General features: G+C 41.1%; 1 protein-coding gene and 1 long non-coding RNA gene across 6 annotated transcripts; one reads left to right on the forward strand and one right to left on the reverse strand.

Annotated features, from left to right (window-relative positions):
• Nucleotides 1-45: 45 nt before the first annotated feature.
• LOC112494613 lies at nt 46-3,798 on the reverse strand. The gene is made up of 3 exons (XR_003060223.1): nt 2,835-3,798; nt 2,093-2,728; nt 46-1,450 (listed from the first exon to the last, which is right to left on the reverse strand). It is a non-coding gene; the product is annotated as an uncharacterized LOC112494613 (long non-coding RNA).
• Nucleotides 3,799-4,479: 681 nt separating this feature from the next.
• On the forward strand, nt 4,480-21,677 carry LOC107269505 (protein phosphatase 1 regulatory subunit 3C). Of its 5 annotated transcripts, none has more exons than XM_025086820.1 (5): nt 5,193-5,722; nt 14,073-14,312; nt 15,030-15,524; nt 18,413-18,515; nt 18,632-21,677. In XM_025086820.1, the coding sequence occupies exons 2-5, from the start codon at nt 14,079-14,081 to the stop codon at nt 18,649-18,651; spliced, it is 852 nt and encodes a 283-aa protein (XP_024942588.1). In that variant the 5' UTR covers nt 5,193-5,722; nt 14,073-14,078; the 3' UTR covers nt 18,652-21,677. The 5 variants fall into 5 exon arrangements, with proteins under 5 accessions (XP_024942586.1, XP_024942588.1, XP_024942587.1 ...); XM_025086819.1 differs by having other exon boundaries at nt 5,194-5,722; nt 18,413-18,800; nt 19,586-21,677; XM_015743406.2 differs by lacking the exon at nt 18,632-21,677 and adding an exon at nt 16,154-16,663 and having other exon boundaries at nt 5,200-5,722; nt 18,413-18,427.
• The last annotated feature ends 483 nt before the right edge of the window (nt 21,678-22,160 follow it).

Genomic DNA, 22,160 nt, shown 5'->3' on the forward strand with positions numbered 1-22,160 from the left:
AATTGAAAAACATTACATAATAACGTTCCAAGTAATGCAGAAATTTAGGAAGATTATTAATTTGTTTATTAATATGTGCTTTTAAAGTTCTCTACTCGCCTCATTTATTCTTTCTTTATTTCTGCGTGCCTTCCTTTCTTCGCGTAGTATCCATGACTGACTCGAGTAGTGAATCGTGAGATAAGGAGACATCTATAATGTAAATATACTAAAATGCGGTTTACGACGTTTTAGGATACTCACGTTATCACGCCTATAGATACTGTAGGTTCGCGTAACCGCGGTCAGGGTTAGGCATCATCCTAATAATCGTAATTGAAATTCGATAAGCTAATATATTGCATACATTCGTATGACATTTTTCGTTAGAGTCCATATTTCATACTAAGAGTTGGCGGGATTTTTAAAAAACTAGGAACTCTAACGAGAAGGGAGCGCTAGCTCGAGATTACGTTGGTATTATTAACGACGCGTGGCCGCCCTGCTAGGAGCATAATTATCGGCTGGCAGATTCTCGTGTGGTTTATCGTACTAAGATCAGGGTCGAAACTATGTTATGAAACGTTTATTTCTACCGTACTTTACTTATTGTTAGTGCGATCTAGTTCGTGCATAGTGTCTAGTGTACCGCAAGAGTTATTGGGACATAACCTTACTCGAGATATACGAAGTACTAACCTTCAACGGGAGAACGTTATTAATTTTATTATTCTATTATTATCTCGTGTCTACGTATATGTGTTTGTGTTTGTGTATATATATCTACAGCTTTGGCCATAATTAGGAACGATGCAAACTGTGTATTCATTTCCATCCGTCAAGGGGCTAGAGATAAACTACGACCATGCGTCACGGCTTTCCCTGTCAATGAATCATTTTCTTGTTCTTCGTCTTTGTCTTCCTTAACTCTTCCTTACAGTCTTCGCGCTTCACGGACCCTTGCAATTATTTATAGTTCTAATCAACCGTGTATACAACATTATACAGACCAATCAGAAACATTCCACGGATTATTGAACTTTGTCGACGGGAGTGCATCGTGTCATGCTCAATGGACCAATTGATATATAAGGTTTGATTCATTATTTTTCTTGTATTACGAATAAATACAATTATTCAGTGCCAATTGAAAATCAGTCTTCGAAGTTTTTATTATACTTTTAATAGGGTTATAGTATTATGAATCAGTTGTTCCGAAGGAATTTATCAATGCTGTAAACATGCGAACTAAGTATTGCATGTTTATACATAAAAGTGAAAGCTATCGTTGGGTTATCCATACTTGATATTATATTTTTATTGAAAATCAATGATAACGGATATTAGACCTTCACGTGATCGATGCTCTCGTTGATTTGTAACAAATTTGTTGTTTCATAGATTCTGGTAACAGACATCAGATTGGTATCACCAGCTGTTGCAGTATGGTATACGTAGTATTCCAATAGATCTAGACAGATTAGTAAAGGGAAATGATTTAATACTTTATCGATATCTTTATTTTGCACTGTGAGTTTTTTGGATTAGTTTTGAGTCTCTTACGTAATTGAAAACTTCCGAGAGACTTTGTACACGATAAAACGACGATCGATTTTCCTTATATTCAAAGTGAAGCTAAAGTTATCTTAGGCTACTTATAGTGGCGCCGGTAATATCGCTCGAGTGATATGGGTCATTGGCCATTGGGCACCTCGTCTAACGACTAAATGATTACGAACCAATACAATTCTACGCAACTACATAATTTTTTATTTTACAGCCACGTTTATCTAATTAAAGTATATTATACACAAACTATATACCATCATTTCTATCTTAAGTTTCTAGTTCAACAGTGAACACGCTTCGCACGAGTATTATTTGTATTTATTAATCGATAGGTGAAGCCTGATACATATGATTGTCGATAAATCCCGATTGGGGTACCTTCGCCATAAAGATTTTATAAGACAAGACTTACGTCTCTGATCATCGATTTATATTCGCACGAAATTATCATGTCGTTTATTAATTGATCAGCTGATAACTGTCGGACGTTGATTGATTCATTTTTATTTTTACTATAAGAATTTTTTATTTACGTGACAATTACGATTGTTTCTATCCTGTATACGAGTGTTTTACGTAATTTTCGTATTTTTTGTATTTTTCGTCTTTTACATTTAGATATAATACGGATTTCTATTCAATCCAGAAGAGGTATTATGCATGCCGGGTCAAAGATCTGGATTTTCAAATAATTAAATATTAAGGATGTTGATAGAATTTTGAGTAGTCATTAATTTTGATAGGTTAATTAATCGTAATATTACCGTAAGACGAAGTATAATACGAATTATCAAAGTTCGAAAGGCGTAAACGGATTACCCAGTGGGTCGCTGGAATATCATTGGTCAACGTTTTCCAGATACATACACCTTCCTCGACCAATCAGAGCCTGGAATTTCTCTGGTTCCTCCGCACTTCGTCGCCGCTCACAGCACTGCCTTGCGCGTTGGTGTTAATGATGATGATGCGAACTCGAAAGACCCCTGATAAATAGAAGATGATAAAGACCGAGGAAAGGGAATCTATTCGGGAAAAATGCTACTCGCCAGTCAGCAATACTCTGGATATTTGTCTGTAGTGATGAATGTCCTCTTTTTTTTTTAATTCTCAAGACGGCCTGGTGATTTTCCAATCTTCAAACTTCTCCCTCCCGCTCCTCTCCGAGACCGCGATCTTGATTCTATATCGACAAATATTTACTAGACTCGATCCGCATAAAATTGCAAAGTCGAGGACGATCCCCGAAGTTGCTGACGTTTAGTCGGAGGTTAAAGTGGATTCTTTACCAAGAGGGCGGTACGTGTTGGTTTTAGAAATTTTGTTTATTTATTTATTTTTCCTATTAATTTCCACACTCCCTCGTCTAGACTACGTTACTAGTCTCATGCAGTGTTCTGAAATTTTTCATCGACCTCCACTGACCCCCGACCCCGTAATATCCTTATACGACGAAGTATAAGCGATTATTATGTCCAGCTGTGAAAAAATAAACATCGGCAAAAGTATTGACCTTGTCAAAACGTCATTCCGTATTGATTGCAGTCGTGTGCTGCAATAGTGGGATGACAATAAATTCTAAATATTTGTTCGCTCGTTATTACTCGTTATTCCCTACATATACTTTGACACAGATGAAACTACGATGACAGACGTTAAATTATTAATATGCAAACAGAGTTCAAAGGTATGTCTGCAGGAGGTATAAGGTACAGTCATGACATAACAGAGCGTAAATGGGTATCAATCGTGTAATGAAGTTCCAAAGAAAGACTGTTTCTTTTCAAATTTTCACAATCATTCAAACGACACAATTTTAAGATTTAAGGTTAGGCTAACAGTATTTCTATAGGACGAGTCACTAATCTCTTACATATGTTCAGAAGACGTAGGAATTACCGTTTGAGGACTCAAGTTATCTGTATAATAAATTTCAGGCATGAAATCCCTTGGGTCCTTGGTATATCTCTGCAGTGTGATTCATTTGTTTTTACCGAAGTTGTTAAGGCTGTCAAAAGTGATTGTTACGTTAAAAAATGTGCAGATATACTTATGTATATATATATAATACTCTCTCTCTCTCTCTCCTTCTTCATAAAGAACTTTTTAAATCGTCACGCCAATATACACGATGGCACGTAACACGAACATGACGGTAGAAGGCAGTTGCTAGTTACAAGGATATTCTGTAAGAGGGCGTGCGGTGGCATTTAAGTAGCGCCTATGGTTAGCGCGGAGGAACTCGGTGGCAGAGAACTCTGCGCGGCCCTTGCGAGGAACGAAGATAATATTTTGAAGATAAATTGATTACATTAAAAGATTGTCCGTTAAAAATAGACTTCCCTAGGGAGCACCATAATAGGCACTGGTTATGGTCGTTGTATGGAATGCGAATAGGTACAGTCAGGGACAAGAGAAGAAAATTGAAAGCTTTTTCTGTTGTTATTCATATTCACCCTGGTATACGTGACTGTTGAAAGAGACATTTTAACGTGGTCACTGGGTCTCGGAGACGCCTTTCGTGCACACTAGGGTTAACGAGGATTTAATGATTGATGGAGAGTTTTCGAAAGCGATAAAAAGCATAACGGTCAGTTATTTTTGAATGATACTCGTCAAAATTATTACGTGGGATTATCGATGCTCTGAGGAATCAATTTCTTTTATGACTGTTTATTGATAACTCAAATTAGATAATAAATTTTTATACATGAATTTATGTCGGATATTACATTTAGTTAACTGTACTTGGGTTTAAGAAACGCATAATAATAAATAAATGTTGGGAAAAATAAAATATTTTATATATTTATTGAATTCAAGGTCTTTGTGGTATTTGAATAATGTATAATTGCATTAGGATGCCTTGTAAGTGCAGTTCAGTAAGGTTTTAATAATCTTGTTTATCGGACACTGACAAGTTCAACCGAACGAAGAGACGAAAACTCAAGATGAGATGTTCTGCATGCTACTATCACTTGAAAGACTTGAAGTAGTTGATGGTTTGCCGTTGCGAGAGGCTTGACAAACGAGTACGTGACCTTCGCACAGTTACGATTGGTAAGTATATACTGTCATTTAAATTATATATATATATGGGTCGGAGGTTGCATATAAGCTGTAAAATTATAAAGTGGCGAAGAAACAGCAGCAGGACTAATTATAACATTTACTTATCAAAGTCTGTGTTTATTTGTGTGACTTACCAATGGACCCTTGAACGTTATTCTTCTAGAAAAAATATTTACTGCGTAGATTAGACTAGGAAGGGCAAGAGTTGTGACACCGAAATTCGGTCACCCTTGCAGTTACACCGATTATTAATGCAAAAATCGTTTTTTATGACATGTTTCTGTATACTGAGTTTATGAATACTTAATATACAGAGTCAGAGAAGAAGCCAGTGAGGGTGAAATATAAGGATAATGTGAAACGTTCCTTTGTCGTCCGGTTCAATGCCAGGAATGTGACTTGGGGGTTGAAAATGCAATAGTTTGAGAAATTTCGTGAGACCCGCCCCAGTCTCTTTCCCTCAATGCCCTGCACGTGCGTAATGGACAATCTGATTGGTTGTAGAAAGCCGATCACGTGAAACACACGAGGCCAACTCTGCGCATGCGCATGCACTGTATGCCGGGGCCACGAGACAAACCAGAAGAGCCGGGCGAAAAAACCACAGTTGGCGATGCCGGCTAGTGTTGTGAGGTCCGTTGAGCCTCTCGCGCTCTAATTTAAATTGTCACCACACGGACGGACTTTTAGTAATCATCTAAACGCGACACAATAAACACCCTCGCTATGAGTAACGTGTGAGAAAGTAAAAGGCTTTTGCTAGCCATTCGCGGTAAAGTCTTCCTTGAAAAACGTTAAAGATCTTTTCTTCTTCTAATTTCTTTTTTCTTTTATCCTTCTGTACTTGTAATTTAATTTAATTGGAGACTGTTTATACGATCTATAAATCTTCGTGCGCGTTCAAGTTTAGCTAAAAGCTCAAAGGATGTACCGGTGAGAGAAATAATCGTACGATTCTCTGAGGATCGTTGACCGTTTATTACGAAGAAGTATATTAATTATTAAGATTGTGCGTCGATTTATACGAAGAGGGAAGAGTACACGAAGAGAATACACCGTGGGAATCAAATTTTTTACCTTTGGAATTTTTCTTCTGCAATAACAAGTAAGTTTTGAGACTTCATATGTGCTTCTTGAGAAATGTCTTATTTAAATTGAGAAATTATATATATTTTATGCGTAAGCTTCTTGTGATATTCTCACGTTCCAATTTGCTTACAAAATTCTGTGGCATTTTCAGGCTAAAATTGTTTTTTTTTCTTCAATTTGTCAATATATTTGTTTTGATGCCCCCGAACGTGTCGTGCATGCCACGAGAGTTGACATTGGTTATTAGTACGAGTAGTCAAAGTGCTGAAAATTCGGGAAGTCAAGTTTCTCTTCATTGAGGCACGTAGTCGCTAAGGGAAACTAGTTTCTAAAGGAAAAGGAAAGACATATTGAGAAATGCTTTGCTCTTACCGATTTTCAAAATCCCTTTTGACAACCCTGCGAGTACAGTAAGCACGCAAAGTTTAAAGGAATCCTAAAAGGCAAGAAATTTCGAACGTAACCGTCAAATTCGAGAAAGCCAGTAACGTTACTTGACACGATCTTGTTAGAAAATTTTGAAAAATTCATTTGCGGCGCAACTAAAAGTCCGCTGTGCTTTTCGAAATTTACATTGAACATTTTCTACGTTTGCACACGTGTCTACTTAACGGCTGCTTGTAACTAGTGTCGACGTAAGAAGAAGCTAACTTCGCTCGGAAGAAAAGTTCAATATTTGCTTTCTACTTCTACGTTGAAGAACTACAAAGACTAGCCCAGAATATTCTATTATCTCGAGCGAGCGTTTTGGCTGAATTTTCAAACTGACAATTCTGCGCCAAAAATTAAAACTTTTTTTTCCCCCTTATTACTCCGATCACGTTCTTATTCAACAATATAATAGACTTTCTTAGTACAGTAATGATTATTCAAACATGAATCTAGTCGCTATATTTGCCGAGTTAACGTACTTAAACAATTATATGCTAACATTGGCCAGCTGCTTTGACTTATATTGACCAACGACCGAGACACAGACGTTATTTAATGGTTAGATTACTTAAGATCTCACGGTCGGAGTTCACTGCCTTCCACACTTGCTACCCAGTGACGTAGCATCTTGAATGTTCTATATTTATTTATACGTCGTACTCAGTAACACGTGCTAAAATTCTAATCCGCATTTACCAATCGGTACAGTATAACAAGTCTCGTGGTACCTGCAACCACTTTCTTTTTACACAAGTACAAAGAATTCGAAATATTCATTATATGCTGGTGGCAGTACGCAACAGCAAATCTGGACCCCACAGAAGGAATCGGCGATGGAGGTCGCGAGCTATACCCAATATGAAAAAGAATTGCAGAATCGGAATTCCATTCTGGTTCTTTTAACTGCCTTCTCGTACAATTCCTTATAGCGTTAAATCCTTCCACTACGGAGCCTCGTACAAGAAGCTATCCAACCTCACCTGGTCTCTCGTCTAAGCGCTCAGAATATAGATTAGTCTCCGGATTGTCGGTGCTGGTTTTAGTGATCGTACCAAACCGGCCGAACAACTCTGCCACGTCGAGCGGACCATGTATCCCTCTTTCTATACCTTACTCTTCGGAGCTTGTAGGCATTCCAGGGTTGAAAGCTGTGAAAAAAGGAATGCTTTTTTTTAAAGAAAAAAAAAAAAACGTAGATTTGGAAATGTATGAAACCAATAGGAACCCCCTGTGGTCCTCGCTATTATTGTTAATTCTGTCCGTATTAACCTAGATCAGTAGTTCGTTAATACGTTGTAATATCTCGAAGCGGCTTTCTTTGATTTTTAATACAATCAAAGGAGCGATAATGCAACGTCACCGACACTGACCATTCGTACAGTGGATTTTAATGAATCTCATTATCGGAGTATACTAATCGAGTAGTCCAGCCGAAAATAGATTCACGATTTTTTCTCATGCAGTGGTATCTTAATTGCATATCGTATTGATACCATTGAGAGAGCAGGAATATAATCGTCGATAAAACTGAATGGGTTCAGAACGTATGTTTGGCTTTATTAATACTCATAATAGACAGGTTTAGAGTAAAAAAATATATATATATACACATGGGTGTATAAGGTAATGTGTAATCAGCCGATGGCACCTGGAAAAAAACGACCTTGAGACAAGTTTTTTTTTTTTCTTCTAATAATAATTAACGACCAAGCGCCAATCGAGAGACAAATTCGCGATGTTGGTTTGACGTGCAAAGCGCTTTTAATATTTACTCGCGCCGCGACGCCTGAGCATACTTTCTTATTTACATTTGAATCGGGTGAGTCGCGAAGGCGACGCAAGGGGAATGCCGCACGAATGGTACACCCGAGAGTCTCTCGATAATGTGAAATTCTTTGGCTCTGTGCGGCCAGATGGAGCAACGAGAAAAAAAAAAGTTGCCGCTCAAATATTTGTGTAAACAATTTCGTCTTTTTTTTTTTTGCACTTTTTATTATCTTACACGACGTATGTTTACCGCAAAACTGTTTGCAAATAAATACATCGAGGGCGCTTGGATGACTTTTTGAACTTTGCTCGGAGTCAAGTCTCGACTAATGTCAAACGTTAAGTGTCCCGTTGTATAATGCATTTGTGTTGTAGACACTCGAAAATAAAAGAAACGTGATGAGAATTTACCAAGCGCCACCAGTAGTTCAAGTCAATATCAGAACGTCGGAGCGGCCAAATGTCGCGAATCTTTCTATCTCGAGTATCGGTACGGGTACTCTAAGCAGGCAAGTATACCTGTAGCTGGTAGGAATGGCCTTTATGTCACTCGTATACGTGGGAGTGTGGCTTGGTAGAACAATGGAGACACCTGGGATGAAAGAGACGAATAAGGAGACGAGGTGGAAGGATAAACGTACGGCGAGAGCGAGAGGGCGTTCTAAACGTGGGACGAGTTTATAAATAGCGGCAGTCGCTCGATTCTCGTGCAGTTCTTCCCTTCCGCGTTTCTAAATCAATCGAAAAAGACAGGAACGAGTCGACGTCGGGACGATGCTGCGAAGTAGATTCTTGAAAATTAACTTTTTACTTCAGTTCGATGCTTCTTTTTTTTTCCCCCCTTTCTTTCTCGAGAGATATTTTTTCGCGCTATCGCTGTTACGACCAAAGTCAAATCGGTTCCCGGGACGCGGCGCGTCTATTTATAGACGCCGCAGGGGATTATGTAAAATTATTCGACGCTGCCAAAAATAGAACACGCCCGAGGCTTCAACTGATGCGTATTCGCACTGCTTCAAGTTCGAGCTGCGACATTTTTTAGCAGTGGCGTAGCTGGTGAAACTAGGCGGGGGAATTAGAAATTGAAAGAGTAAGAGAGAGAGAGAGAGAGGGGGAAGATACGACACATGGGTTAACATTTTTTGCTTGATATTCTATCTCTCCCCTCCACCCTCCCTCTCTATCGCTCTATCTCTCGTATGTTTACGACGTGTATTCGGGAAAGTTTCGATAACGTGAACATTTCGTGATCGTTAGATTGAAATTGCGAAACGGCTGTTTCGTCGATATTTCGCGAATTATTCGCGTCTAATATTTAAACTCGAATACGTTTTACGATAACACGTGTCTATATACGTACGCACACTCGTGCATGTAAGCTGGCCAAATTTTCACCCGGAAACGTTTACATAAGGTGTCACCTGACGATATTGGTCTCATCAGTGAAATAACGTTTATCAATAGTTCTTTCTTGCTGGCACTAAACGTACCATCGACGTGTCATTTGATCCTTTCGAAGCCAAAAATACGTTTATACAAAATTGTCAATATGCTCAGTATTAAATCCTATTCTCGCTACTCGACAGGCTGCCGCTTTATCGTCTTTTCACTATCTGCTACGTCGCGCCACGGATAGCATTATGGAAACACGTGTGCAGTACACAAACTAGCATCGTCTGGCTCGAATCATTTATTGATAACAAGGTCCATGCGTGTCAGGCGATACCGATGGTCGTAGATAATTGCAATTGATCTTTTTTTTTTCTTGTTGCATATTGCTAATTTTTTTTTCCTTAATTCTTCGTCGCAACCTCGACTCTATGTTAAATACTATATATATATATATGAAATCGACAACTCGTTTACCTTTTTGGCTCCTAGAAGCCTCAACGACGCTTCACATAATCCGGACATTCAAAGAGTGGAAATTCAAACGTACATCGCACGTCATCACTCCTGTCTTTCATTCGGCTTTAATTATATTCGTCAATCCCGAACGCTCCTATCGTGCTTGGCATTACAGATCTTATGCATTGTACGGATATTTCTATCGAAAAAATGTCCCGTTATTGTTATTACTTTCTGGTTCCGTAAGGTGGTCGATTGAAATGCCAATCTCGAAATAGATTCTAGCAGGAAGACGTGAAATTGGGCCAAGGACGATATTCGTTCGCGAAACGCGTTACCTTGGTAAGACGAGAGGACGCGATCCTCGACCATTTATATTCATGGATATCCGATTGTCATTGCACGTAAATATGTAATTCATAATACGAGCTTGTTACTCATTAGCAGCGTGACCTTCGAACTCCTCTATACCTCATCCTTCGGATTATATTTTTACACGTACCGCGCGTATATACCGTATGACGTATGGATGGGCGAGTGAATTTATGATTTTACGTTATTTTCAGTCTTTTTTTTTTTTAAACGGGAAATATCATTTCTGAACCAGACGCATGGAACGCGTTTGCGACAATGTGTGTCCAGCGCAATAAATGCATTTACGGAACTTTTTGTATACGGTTGATTTATTCTTTGCGCGTATTTATGTGTGTCGAGAGGATCGTATCTGGACGTAGGTGTGTTATAGAATTTTTCATATGGAGCGTATAACCTTCTTGGGCTTTTATTAGATCCTACTGGAAAAATTTTTGGGACCCGTATAACTCGCAGTATTTTTTTTTTTTTGATCGGCTGCCGGAGGTTCCCCCGCATATTTAACTGGCGCGAAGTTATCCGAAGATGGGCGTGCTATGCTGAAAATGTATATCTGCTTGGTTTTTCGTGTGACCGATGACGATTCGCGTATGACGTTTTGGGGCGACGAGTTAAGGTATTAATTAGAGAGGGCGGGGACTTCGCCTTATACGTGTCATTGGGAGCTGCGCTGACAAATGTTACGAGGAATAAGGTCTGAATGAGTATACACGGTGTGCTGATAATAGGAGGAAATTAAATGAATTTCGAAACACACGTGTAGACATTTTACTGGGAATGCGTGCGATATCACTGGGTCGGTTCAGTCTGTTCCGAGGAAGGACGATGTCTGGGTAAGTGTCGCAAAAAATATTTAACGTCGATCGCAGAGTCGATTCTTATTTTGATATTCGCGAAAAGGAATACGATTCAGAGGAGTTTCCGGTTCTATCTGCGTCTGTCTAGAAGAGAAACCGGCTGTAATGTCGTTTCGTCGTTTCGGACAAGTTGATGGTTGATTTGAAGCTCTTTTTCTTTTTTGAATTCTCAATTCACGCTATTTTCACGCGATGCAACGTTTCCCGGTATGTTTACGCGCGCCACTCTGCTTGGTAATGGTAAATTGAATTTTTTCGTTCCGCTGATGTTTTTGGAAATTATTACTCGTAGATTTGGATTTTTTTCGGAACTTAACGAGCTTCAGATATACCGGCGAACTTTTTGCACCATAGAATGAGTTCACCCGATGTTTTTGATATTCGATAATTTATTATCGATCGCTTTCAATCGCTGCATCGATATGCGACAACGCACCGTAAAATCCAATGCGTTCGTCCATGCTGTCGAAGTATCTTTAAAAACTGTATCGTTTGTTTTATAAACAATTTACTGGATTTTTCAATTCTGCCGATACGCCGAATCTCCTCGATCTTCTCTCGATCGTTCAACCTTGAGAAATTCCCCCGTCTTTCTAGTCTCTGTACGTCGAATGAGGAAATAAGGTTAACTAACAATAAGTCCGCGTAGTGGCGCCACGAGCGGCTACTTTAATATATACATCTAACACGTGCATCTGCACTCGTGCCGGTCTGCCGGTTATCGTGCTGATTTGCCGATCGTTAATTATTAGGCGTACCGCGTGATTGGTTGGCATCGTTCTTACTTGTCATTGTTATCCTCAAGTGAGGTCAGCCACGCAGTGTCGTCCTCGCGTGGAATTTTTCTTCGCGTCATCATTTTAGCACGTGGAATCGACCTTGCGATTTCGTATCTCAATTCCGAGCTGTCTAAGGTCACGCCGCTTCGCTATTCGCAAATGCATGAAAGAAGGTCTCCTCTCCGCTCCTTATCGCTTCTAGCTTCTTGGCCGAACACATACATATGTATATATGTATTTCGCAAATTTCGGCCTTCGCTCTTTTATCTCGCGATGCACTTCTGGAAATACGCAATCCGTCTTTACAGTCGCCGGGGAACGTTCCGGAGAGCTCGCCGAGAACGAGTTTACACTTTTGCGCCTGTCACACTATCTTCCTTTTGTGCTGTTTTGTCTTCGGCCGCGCGAAGCCGCCGTGCCGTATGACGTCATCGAGCCCCGTATCGTATGACGGGCGCGACCTTAGGCTGTCAGGAAGTCCAGCATACGAGAGCGCCGGTGCACGGAGGAATCGGACCTTACGCAGTTTCACGGTGCGACTGCATTGGCGTCCGACATTTTAGGTTAACGTTTGTCGAGGACCGCTTCTTTATGGGTTGCGCTATTTTTTTTTTTTTCTGGCGTCAGGATCACTTCTGACGAAACTCCCCAGGATATCGCGCGGCGGTTGCGTCAGTTCCAAGAAATCGGCGTTGCCGCAGACTCCTCGCGATACGTCGTTTCGTGGAGACGATAATTGCGGAAAAAATTATCTAACGGCTGCGCAATTTACGTATCGTCTTTCGCTCGATGCGTACTGCGATTATCGTTCGTAGACGTGGATATAGATATATAGATATATAGCTCAGCTCATACCGGTGGATTAACGCTTGTCGTATCTTAGTATGCGAATTGTAAACAGATGGTATTTCAGGTTGCTATTATATACACACGTATATATCAGATTCGTACGAAGCGACCCCCCTGGGTACCATTTTATTCTCTATTAACCCTTTGCACTCGACTCAGCCACCAAGATATATAGAAAATAGAGAAACGTCCACTGCTAAGGGTTAAAAGTATCGCACAGTTATCTAGCCTGGCTAATGTGTTTCACGAGCAACGATTGCCGAACGATATAAGATATATTCACAAGTCACGATGAATTGCCTGGTTCTGTTTGGCGCATTATCGTCCCGACGATACAACCCGTTGAATATACATCACGCACTCGCTCGTAATTGACGCTACGGTCCACGCGTGCTGGCGTATGTGTACGTCTGCTTGCACACGTGACCCAGTTTCAAGAATCCTATCGGGCACGTACGTAAAACGTTGAACGTCTTGGCTGTGCCGAAGAAAGCTAAGTACATAAAAAATATAAAAGGTGAGAGAGAGAGAGAGATAGTCTGAATATTATGACTGTTCCGAATTACCATTGGGAGATACCCAAACGTAGCCTGTTTACTCGTATCAAACGTATGGGAGAGACTTATGTTATTCTCCATACTCGTAACGTCTATCAATTGTGACTATTATATATATATATAACACGATAGATTACTATCAGCATACCAATGTCTCGATACTGTCTGCCGCTCGGACGCTACTATTAGCACGAACGGAAGCTTCGGCTATCTCCCGATAGTGGCGTGACCATGGGGCTGATAACACGGCCACAGATTCACAGCTGATAAGTGGCGTCTGCTAAGTAAGTTTGGAATGTTGGTTATAATGAGATAATAGTCGATGTGTCAGATAAGATGTAAGAGGCTTACCTAAAACCCCTCCTGGTAGAGGATAGAAGATGTGGCAAAGGGGTGGTGGCGGGTGAGGGGGAGAAGGATGCTCAGCAGAAGAAAAGGTGGGTAGGATTTAGAGAGTGCAGATGAGAATGGCAAAGGAGATCTTTCACAGCGATAAGAGCGTTATCAGTCGTATACTACCAAGTCCAGTGGCCGTTGGTACGATGACGTAACGCCTGGAATGTCTCTTATGCGAATTTTCGGTATCGCAAGATAAGATAATGTGTACTTGAGTAATTAGAGATTTAGTGGATCGGACGCTTTCGATTGGAATTCTGGCTAGTCGACTACGAAGGAATTCCCTGATATCGAGTCGCGTCGGGTAAATCTTGACTTTGATGTAGGGGATAAAAATACGTCCGTCTTTTCTCGTCTCGTTCTCAGCGTTGTCACGCAATTTTACGCTACGCGCGTTCGCACGTGGATGCGTGAAAAATGATTATCGTCGCTTTCCATTTATTTTATGTCTCGAATTTTTTGGTTTTTTTATATAATTTTTGGTTTTTCCTATTTTTTTTTTGTTCCAGGTCTTAATGTGTTCAATAGCCATGCCATCCGAACTTATTCTGGGGCACAGTCCTCCGGTCTACAGTTCCTTACTGTACAGTCCTCTGGTGGTCACCGCACCTACGGTCAACACCAGATCTGTACCACCTAGGATAAGACCATGCTTGTCGACTGGTTCTCTGCCGTTGAACAGTCTGCAGAACAACAAGCAAAAGAAGAGGGTGGTCTTTGCGGACGATCGCGGCCGTCCGTTAACACAGGTAAAGCGAACCGAACGGAATGTCGATATACGTCATTGGATAAGGCTTAAGGGGGGATTGAGAGAGTGACAAATATGGAAATGAGGAATGTAACCGATAAGGGATCAATAATGATATTCGAGACGTCGGGCTGAATAATCGTTATCGACGACACGAAATTAATCCTGGACGTGTCGCAGAATTGTTTTCGAAGATCGCGAAGTTATTACTGGGAGTGTCCGACGGCACGTAGGCCTCGTTATTTATTTATGAGTCTTAAAACCTGGTAATTAATAATCGACGCGCCTTTCGTTTATCAATTAACGAGATGGATTAAAATTCGATTTTACTGGACGGGAATCGCTTAATTTAATGCTCATTAATCATCATGGGCGACGCGTTAATCAACATTCGCGTCTCTCTTATCACGTTAAGTCCTACGTTACGTGAATTTGGTAGGCGCGCGCTTACGCACGTACAGCTTACGCAATTTAGGTAGTGGTTGGGGGGTTTTTTATTATTTTTTTTCAAATAGTAAGTCGGTCACAGGGGTAGGGGTCTGTCCTGTGTTTAGTATCGAGCCACGACCTACCGCAATGGACTTAGCGTTGCGTGTACTTATCCGCCTAACAGGGCACTTGCGTCAGTGCATATACATATAGATACGGATTATAATAAATATAAAATTGTTGGCAGAGGAAACGAAATTAATTGGAGCTTGTCTTTTGATGACTTTAGGTACGCGTGATGTCCGAACCCAGCAACGTACCGCCATTGTGGACAAGTGCCTATCTAGCTGGTGTGACGAGAGGTGTCAAAGCAGAGGCCGTCGCGACGCCCTGGGCGCCGACGTTCCTTCAACCCGCGAGCGACTATCTAGCCTTTCGTAAGAAGCTGGACCTGGATGCTGTCAGTCTGGAGAACGTCATAGTACGCGAGGCCGAACAGTGTCTGGTCGGTACTGTCAAGGTCAAGAATTTGGCTTACGACAAGGAGGTCATCGTCAGGGTTAGCAGCGACTCTTGGGTGTCGCACGAGGATGTTTACTGCACGTACGTCGAGCAACCTGGGACACCGCAGGCGGCGCTTGTTCTCTACGACACCTTCCGCTTCCGGCTGACCCTACCTGTCAAATCGGACAAGATCGAGTTTTGCGTTCGTTATTGCATCGACGGCAAGGAGTACTGGGACAATAACGGGGGGACGAATTACGTCGTGCGAAAGAAACAGGAGGTGAATATACAAGAGAAGAAGAGCATTGACTTCCTGATGACTATTCGGCGTCTCAAGGGATTTCCTGCTGGTCAATAATGCTTACTCGCTATTGACACGTATTTCCTTCCTTCTGCAAGTGCCGTTGCTCTTACGACTATCTCTTATGGGCTGTGACTAACTTTCCTAAGGAAATTGCTTCGCCGTTCCTCCTATGTTGCTTGATGTAAAGAGGCATGCGCCAGGAAGATGGAAATCGTATTCCACATTGAATGGCACTCGTTCGTTTTTTCCTGGTTTCCTTTTTTTTTTTGTTTTTGTTTAACAGTGCATAGAATCACGTGCCCGAGTGTTTACGTGCGTGGTTACTTCGACCGGAGGAAAATTAAAAATCAAGCTCTCCTTAAGTCTTAATGTGCGCTTCGACCGAGAGTTAATGCCTTGTTATGTAATGGGAGCCTTGTTTAGCGCGCATGCGCGAACAATGAGTGACGCGAGTGCTGCTGTTTAATCTTAAGGCTGTCGCTTGATCTGGCTTTTCTTATGTTTCTCTTTTTATTCTCTCAATTCTCATTCGCCACCTTACCTGAGAATTCTCCAATTGCAAAGAGGCCGAAGTTGCGCTATCGTGAATTATCCGTTCGTTTCAGCCACTGTCCCCGGTCAAGAATTCGAATCCCTTGACGATAAGCAACAATGGCGTACTCAGGGACGGTCTCGATTCGCGGGATGACACGCGTCTGGCGGACGCCAGGAGGACCAACATTCAAACTTGGAGCGAGTTCGCTTCCTGGCATCATCTCACCAATGACACTCCGTATTGGTGATGTTGGACGTCGATTCAAGTGATTGCTATAAAAGAAGAGAGGGGCGAGTGGGAGGGAGAAAGAGCGATAGGGAGAGAGGCGAAGGAAACGACGTTAGAAATTGGCCCCTGACGTCAGTTACGTACAAAGACGTAAAGATCTTCCAGTTTTCCAATCATTATCCAATGCATCGTATAGCGAGTGAACGAGAGAGGGAAAGGGAGCGTGACGAGAATACGAACGAGACAGAGAAAAGAAAAAGCGTACAAGGAAAATCATCCGCGTCTTCGACGGAAACCGGAAATCAGCCTGGACCGGGCTCAGAGCTGGAAACGGATCTATTATATTTTTATGGTGAGTCTATGATCATTTAAACTTCGTACGGTTACCTTCCGTGAAAAACACTAGACGCGTATTTACTGTACGTTTATTTTTGTTGGCCTCTAATTTTCGCTTACGCGACAGCACTTGCCAGTGACCGATGATATTTTTAGTCTGCTTTTGCGCGCCGGACGAAATAAACCACTTGGGTATCTGCGGTCTTGCCAGCTTTGTACTATCGTATACATGTACGTGTTTTGACTATCTCGTTAAATCGAGGCAATTTGCACATTTTATTTCTCATCGCGAATTCCTATTCGCCCAGTGTGTCACGTGGCACTCGTATGCGCGTAACACCGAATTCGACGTACCCCTCTGATTATGAGTTCATGAAAGTTTCGTTATCGCCCGTTCACGCGACTCTCCTTGAGACCGTTAAAACTTTCTCTCTATAAATAGCCACGCTATCCCCCACAATCCTCTACGAGACGAAGAACGAAACTATCGTTAGAAACTCGAAGCGTCGACCGGGTCTCCCTCCTGTGGAACTTATTAAATAACTAGCTTCCTTCCATAACCTACAAAGCGGTACTTACTACGAGCAGTGCGACAACTTGCCATATTTATCTGTTCTCTTTTGATTCTCCGGGTAATTTTCCGATTTAGTGCCAATCGCGAATTGCTTTTCATTCGTATCTTCGCGTTACGAAGATATATAGCAATAATCCATACATAAATAATTACATTCCATAAGTATCCGCCTTGTCTGTGCACAAGCTTGTACGTTAGTTATATTTTGACGGCTGTCAAAATACACAACAAATTCACAGGATGCACAGCTGTCAATTCCGACTAATACATTCGATTCTTATGCTCCTGTATAAACAGCAAGTCACGTGATTATCACAAATTGGTTCCAGGGACCGTACAAAATTGGAACCTCTAAATATAATTATAACCGATCGCCACGTGTTACTAAGGATACGGGAAGAGGGCGTTAGATTGAAAGAAGAAAATAGAGATAAAATATAATAATAGTACAGAACCACGTGTAACGCGCGTCTACCATTACGGAAAGTGCGCTAGTCGCGTACCCCATTAAACGGCCGATAAGACCGAGTCGATATTTCAACAGAAAGTATAAGTTCGTCCACGGAAAGATTTAGCTGTTCAACGTCATTGACTTCGATAGTACAAAAAATTATCAGCCTGTATCACTGCTCGTCCCGACGTCGAATGTCTTCACAAATTTAATCTCCTCTGCCTCCAGCTTCCGAGACGAAACGCTGAATGCGACTTGTTCCTTCTTCTTTTCGTTCGTATAAATATATGCCTGTATAATCGTGCGGCGGTAAGCGGACATTAACGGCAGGCCAGACAGGTCGCCTTACCGGTCGAGGCGTGGCAAAGTAGGCACGTATTCCATAAGGAGGCGCTCGTGCACCGACGCACAGACGCAGCCATAAGCAACGTCAAGTCCCCGCGCACCATAAAACTTTAAGTCGTCTAGACGCGTGGGACGTACCGCAGGAGCAATGGAGGTCTCGCGCCAATGCACTCTCCTTCCTTCCCCGTCGCGTCTGCTTCTTCGAGCCTATTCTCGATACGCGAAGCGACACTCGATTCACGCGATATACTGGTGCGACGTGAAACGATTATCGTACCGGCGATAACTTCAGGGCGATACTTATTGCTGACTGGCTTCACTCCTGTACACATACACCCTATGGTAATTTCTATACAGGATTCATAAACGTCTCTCTTTGGCATTGCCTGTTTCAGATACTTGCGAGCAACGTGAATTCGCTGTGCCAAAAACCTATTGACGGGCTGCTGCCATTGTTCGCAGACCTGATTATTATTCCACGGAAGGATCCTTATCCACGTAATCCTTATCAAACTTTATTCCGCTGTCATGAATATTTCGTTCTTAGAAAACTACTTGAAATTGTTTCGTATACCACTTTCCTAATAATAATCATATGTCCTCACTTCCTTCAGCTCCTTCTTATGCTTCGTGATAACGCTGCTACCATTACTACCGATATCACGGCTGTTACTATTTACTACTGCTACTATCATCACTGGATATCATTGCTGATACTACACTGGATCGCTGCTCGTCCTCTTCTTCACGTTCCACGCTAACTTTAAGCTACAGCCACACTGAGTGAGTGTTCGTTAAATGTAGGTGGTCGTAGATCATGCGAACGACTGTGGACGGGGCGAGAAAGGCAGATAGAGAGAAAGAGATAGAGACAGAGGATGAAGGCAATAAGGGAGTAATGTCACTATAAATTATATCGAACGTACGCTCTGTCTCTCTCTCTCTCTCTCTCTCTCTCTCTCTCTCTCTCTCTCTCCCTTTCTTTCTTATACTGTCTGTCGTATCCTCTTGTATTATTATCACGTGCGTAAAAGTGCCTACGGTTATTGTTTCCTGTTGAGAAGTGATCTTGTACACGAGGAGGATGGAGAAAAATTGGTATCGACGGAGACAATTTTCTAAAACCAAACTACAAGCTTTCCCATTATCTGTGACGATGCAGAATAAACAACTTTTGTTCATCCTCCTTATCGATCTTGTTACAATCACGTGCGTCATTAGGGATGCGTCGAAGCGATTGATAAAAATTGTATACTGTACCTAATAATTGTTGTATATACTTTGGAGAAACGAGGGAGTCTCATATCACGGGAATAAGGACTTTTGATCGAGGGAGCGATTAACTGAAATAACCTTCAACTGTCCCGGGTTACATTTTATCAATTATTCCTCTTTTCATCTTTATACATACACATATATATATATATATATATATATATACGTAATTATCTTATCTCTTTATTGTTATTAATATTTATCGGTGCTACTGTTACGTCCTCGCTCGCGTTGTACATAATTATATGGGCGTGCACGTTGAATTTAATTGAGATTTTGTATTCTTATTCCAGCGGGCTGTCGTTATACGTAATCGTGAATTATTTCGGAGCACCGGATATATATTTGGATATGTCCAAGTAAAGTAACGTGGGCAATTTGGTAAAGCTCAAGTTCCCAAGGATTTACGTCATCGGTCAGAATTTACAAGCGACAGCGTCTCTCTTTTCTCTTATTTTTTTTATATTCTTTTAATCGTATCCTTTATTACTTCCTCTCCTTTGGGAAGGAATCCAAGAGACGCGTGTACGCGGATACGAGCACGCTCAAATCAATGTAGGGGCTATTCGTGAATTCTCGAATCTGTTGCGGTCTAGAAGATTGTACATACATATAGATATACAGTGATACGTTTCTGTGGCCGATGATGCTGGCTAAGAAAAGGGAAAAGAAAAAAGACGAAATAAATAAGGTTGAAGACAGAAGCTTATATTTCTAAGGAACTTTGATCATCGCGCTCACGAAACGTTTTTCGGTGATGTAGCCTTATCACGTGACTCGAGGCGGAATCCCAATTTTTCAGTAACATTTTTATCTTCGACCCAGTCAATGAAACCCATTCATCCCTCGGTCGTCAATCATCGTCAAATCTGCATTACGCCCCTCCCCAATTTTAACCTGCCTGTCAATTTGGCAGATACAAGCCTCTGTACTAGCGTAAGACTATATAAGCTCGCTCGTCATCTTGAAAATATAAAAGGTCGTAGGTTATGTAAGTCATACATCGTATCACGTTCCGACGCACAAGTCCTACAGTTCCGCTGCCAAGTCAAAGTTCCCTGTCGGTGAGTTGTATTTTCAAAAGAAAAAGATAGAACATATACAGGAGATTGGTTCCTTCGTTAAATGCGAATTTTCACATAATTTGGACTTTTTAGTAAACATTTTTCTTTACCTTAGTCAGTTATCTCTGTCTTTTTTGTCGTCGGTCCGTTCGAAAGAAAATCACCGACCGGGAATTCGTGCCGTCGGTACGATGCATTACTATTACCATTATTATTGTTATTAGCTGCCGCTGTTCGTTCATTATCCCTATTACCGTTGTTATATGTTTTATCGTTACTGTTAACACCCGTTCCCGGAACGTAGAGAGATAAACCGAGCTTTGGGGAACGAGAGAAAATCGACGAAGAAGCTTCGCGTGGAAAGTCCTCCGTAAGGTTTAAAGAGATCGAATTGCGTGACCCTTGGAAGTCGCGAAGCTTGTTAAGTGCGAGAGGCACGTGAGACGTTCGGTTGTGTAAAGCGAATGAGAACGCGAGAGACTGATAAGCGTAAAATCAAAGTGTATCGAGAGAAATGGATGTTGAGAGAAAAAACGATGGAAAGTAAAGAGAAGGAGAAACGGAAATAATGCGTAAGAGTATTGTATTCCTGCGATATTTATTTTTATACCCGAGCGTATGTTAGACAGCCACGTGTATATATGTGAGAATGCCCGACTAATTGGAGCGTGTAAAAAAGTGTATGCCTGTATTTATTTCTATTGACAATATGCGAATCAGGATATTATATGTAATGTATGTGTAAGGCCTTACGAGAATCTGTCTTCCATTGGGGCTGCTCGAGCAAAGCCAGAACAGAGTGAAAGGAATTGGACGTGTCGGATTGGATGTTGAAATGAAAAATTTGAAAAGTGACGCTTGGTAAAGGACGAATTTGATATGCCGAGGAGCTTATCAAATTCGGGCATTTACATACGTGAAATCTTGGCTCGGGTCATGGATCTCGCTAGTGATCCTAATCGTGGCTTCCGTAGTTTCTAAGGCACGAGGAGTGATTATACAAGGTTAGATTAGATTAGGATTAGTCGTGATAATGGAAAAAGGGAAAAAAGGCGATCGTTATTTGAAAGTCAATACGTCCGTGAAAATTTTTTTTTTTCCGTTTTGGCTTCTTCGCTTCTCTCGCTCGCGGCACGAGCAAGTCGTAAACTCGCGAATACTCTTGTCTTAGAGAGCCGTAAGACTGAATAGCTTACCTTGTAATAATGTTAATTAATACGACTATAAATATGTAAATAATAAGGCTAACACTTAAAATCAAATTGAAAGAAGAAAGGTCGTTAAGCTCTTGTAAATATAGATGCGGTATCTTCTTGGCGTTTCTTATTCTTTTCTTTACGTCCTGGGACTGGCCACCCTTGACCCTCACTCTATTAGTCGTATTATCGTTCATTGATCCCTTGTTAATTGTGCCTTTACATTGTATATTATCGTCCTATATTTTTATTATCTATGAGCCGTAAAAAGTCACCATATCATTCGTTTTATTATGCAATCAATCGTCACGGTTTTTAGTACCTATATGATTCTTAGTCTCGTTTTTAGTTATACATATTCACCTTATATTATATATATATATATTACGATACGTTATACTCGTTTAAGATGTTACCGATGATGGTTTTTTGTTATAGAAAAGAATAAAAATAATCGTTGCTGTATATACGTTATGCTCGATTCGTAATAAAATATAAAAATATAATTGTCGCGTTTTTCTTCCTACAGTATCCTGTATCCCACTTTTTCCCTATGTTCCTCGTTGTGCGACTGAATATTTCACAAGCTCAGTTTTCTCGATGCTTTT

Source organism: Cephus cinctus, unplaced genomic scaffold (assembly GCF_000341935.2).
Source record: "Cephus cinctus unplaced genomic scaffold, Ccin1 Ccin1_scaffold0662, whole genome shotgun sequence".
Lineage (NCBI taxonomy): Eukaryota > Metazoa > Arthropoda > Insecta > Hymenoptera > Cephidae > Cephus > Cephus cinctus.

What these genes read in the sequence shown, in the direction of transcription:
- LOC107269505 (XM_025086818.1), top strand. Translation starts at nt 14,079, where the DNA reads ATGTGTTCAATAGCCATGCCATCCGAACTTATTCTGGGGCACAGTCCT. An exon ending in GCGGCCGTCCGTTAACACAG is followed by an intron (nt 14,313 to 15,029) that starts GTAAAGCGAACC and finishes TGATGACTTTAG; the next exon opens with GTACGCGTGATGTCCGAACC. An exon ending in TCGTGCGAAAGAAACAGGAG is followed by an intron (nt 15,525 to 18,412) that starts GTGAATATACAA and finishes TGCCTGTTTCAG; the next exon opens with ATACTTGCGAGCAACGTGAA.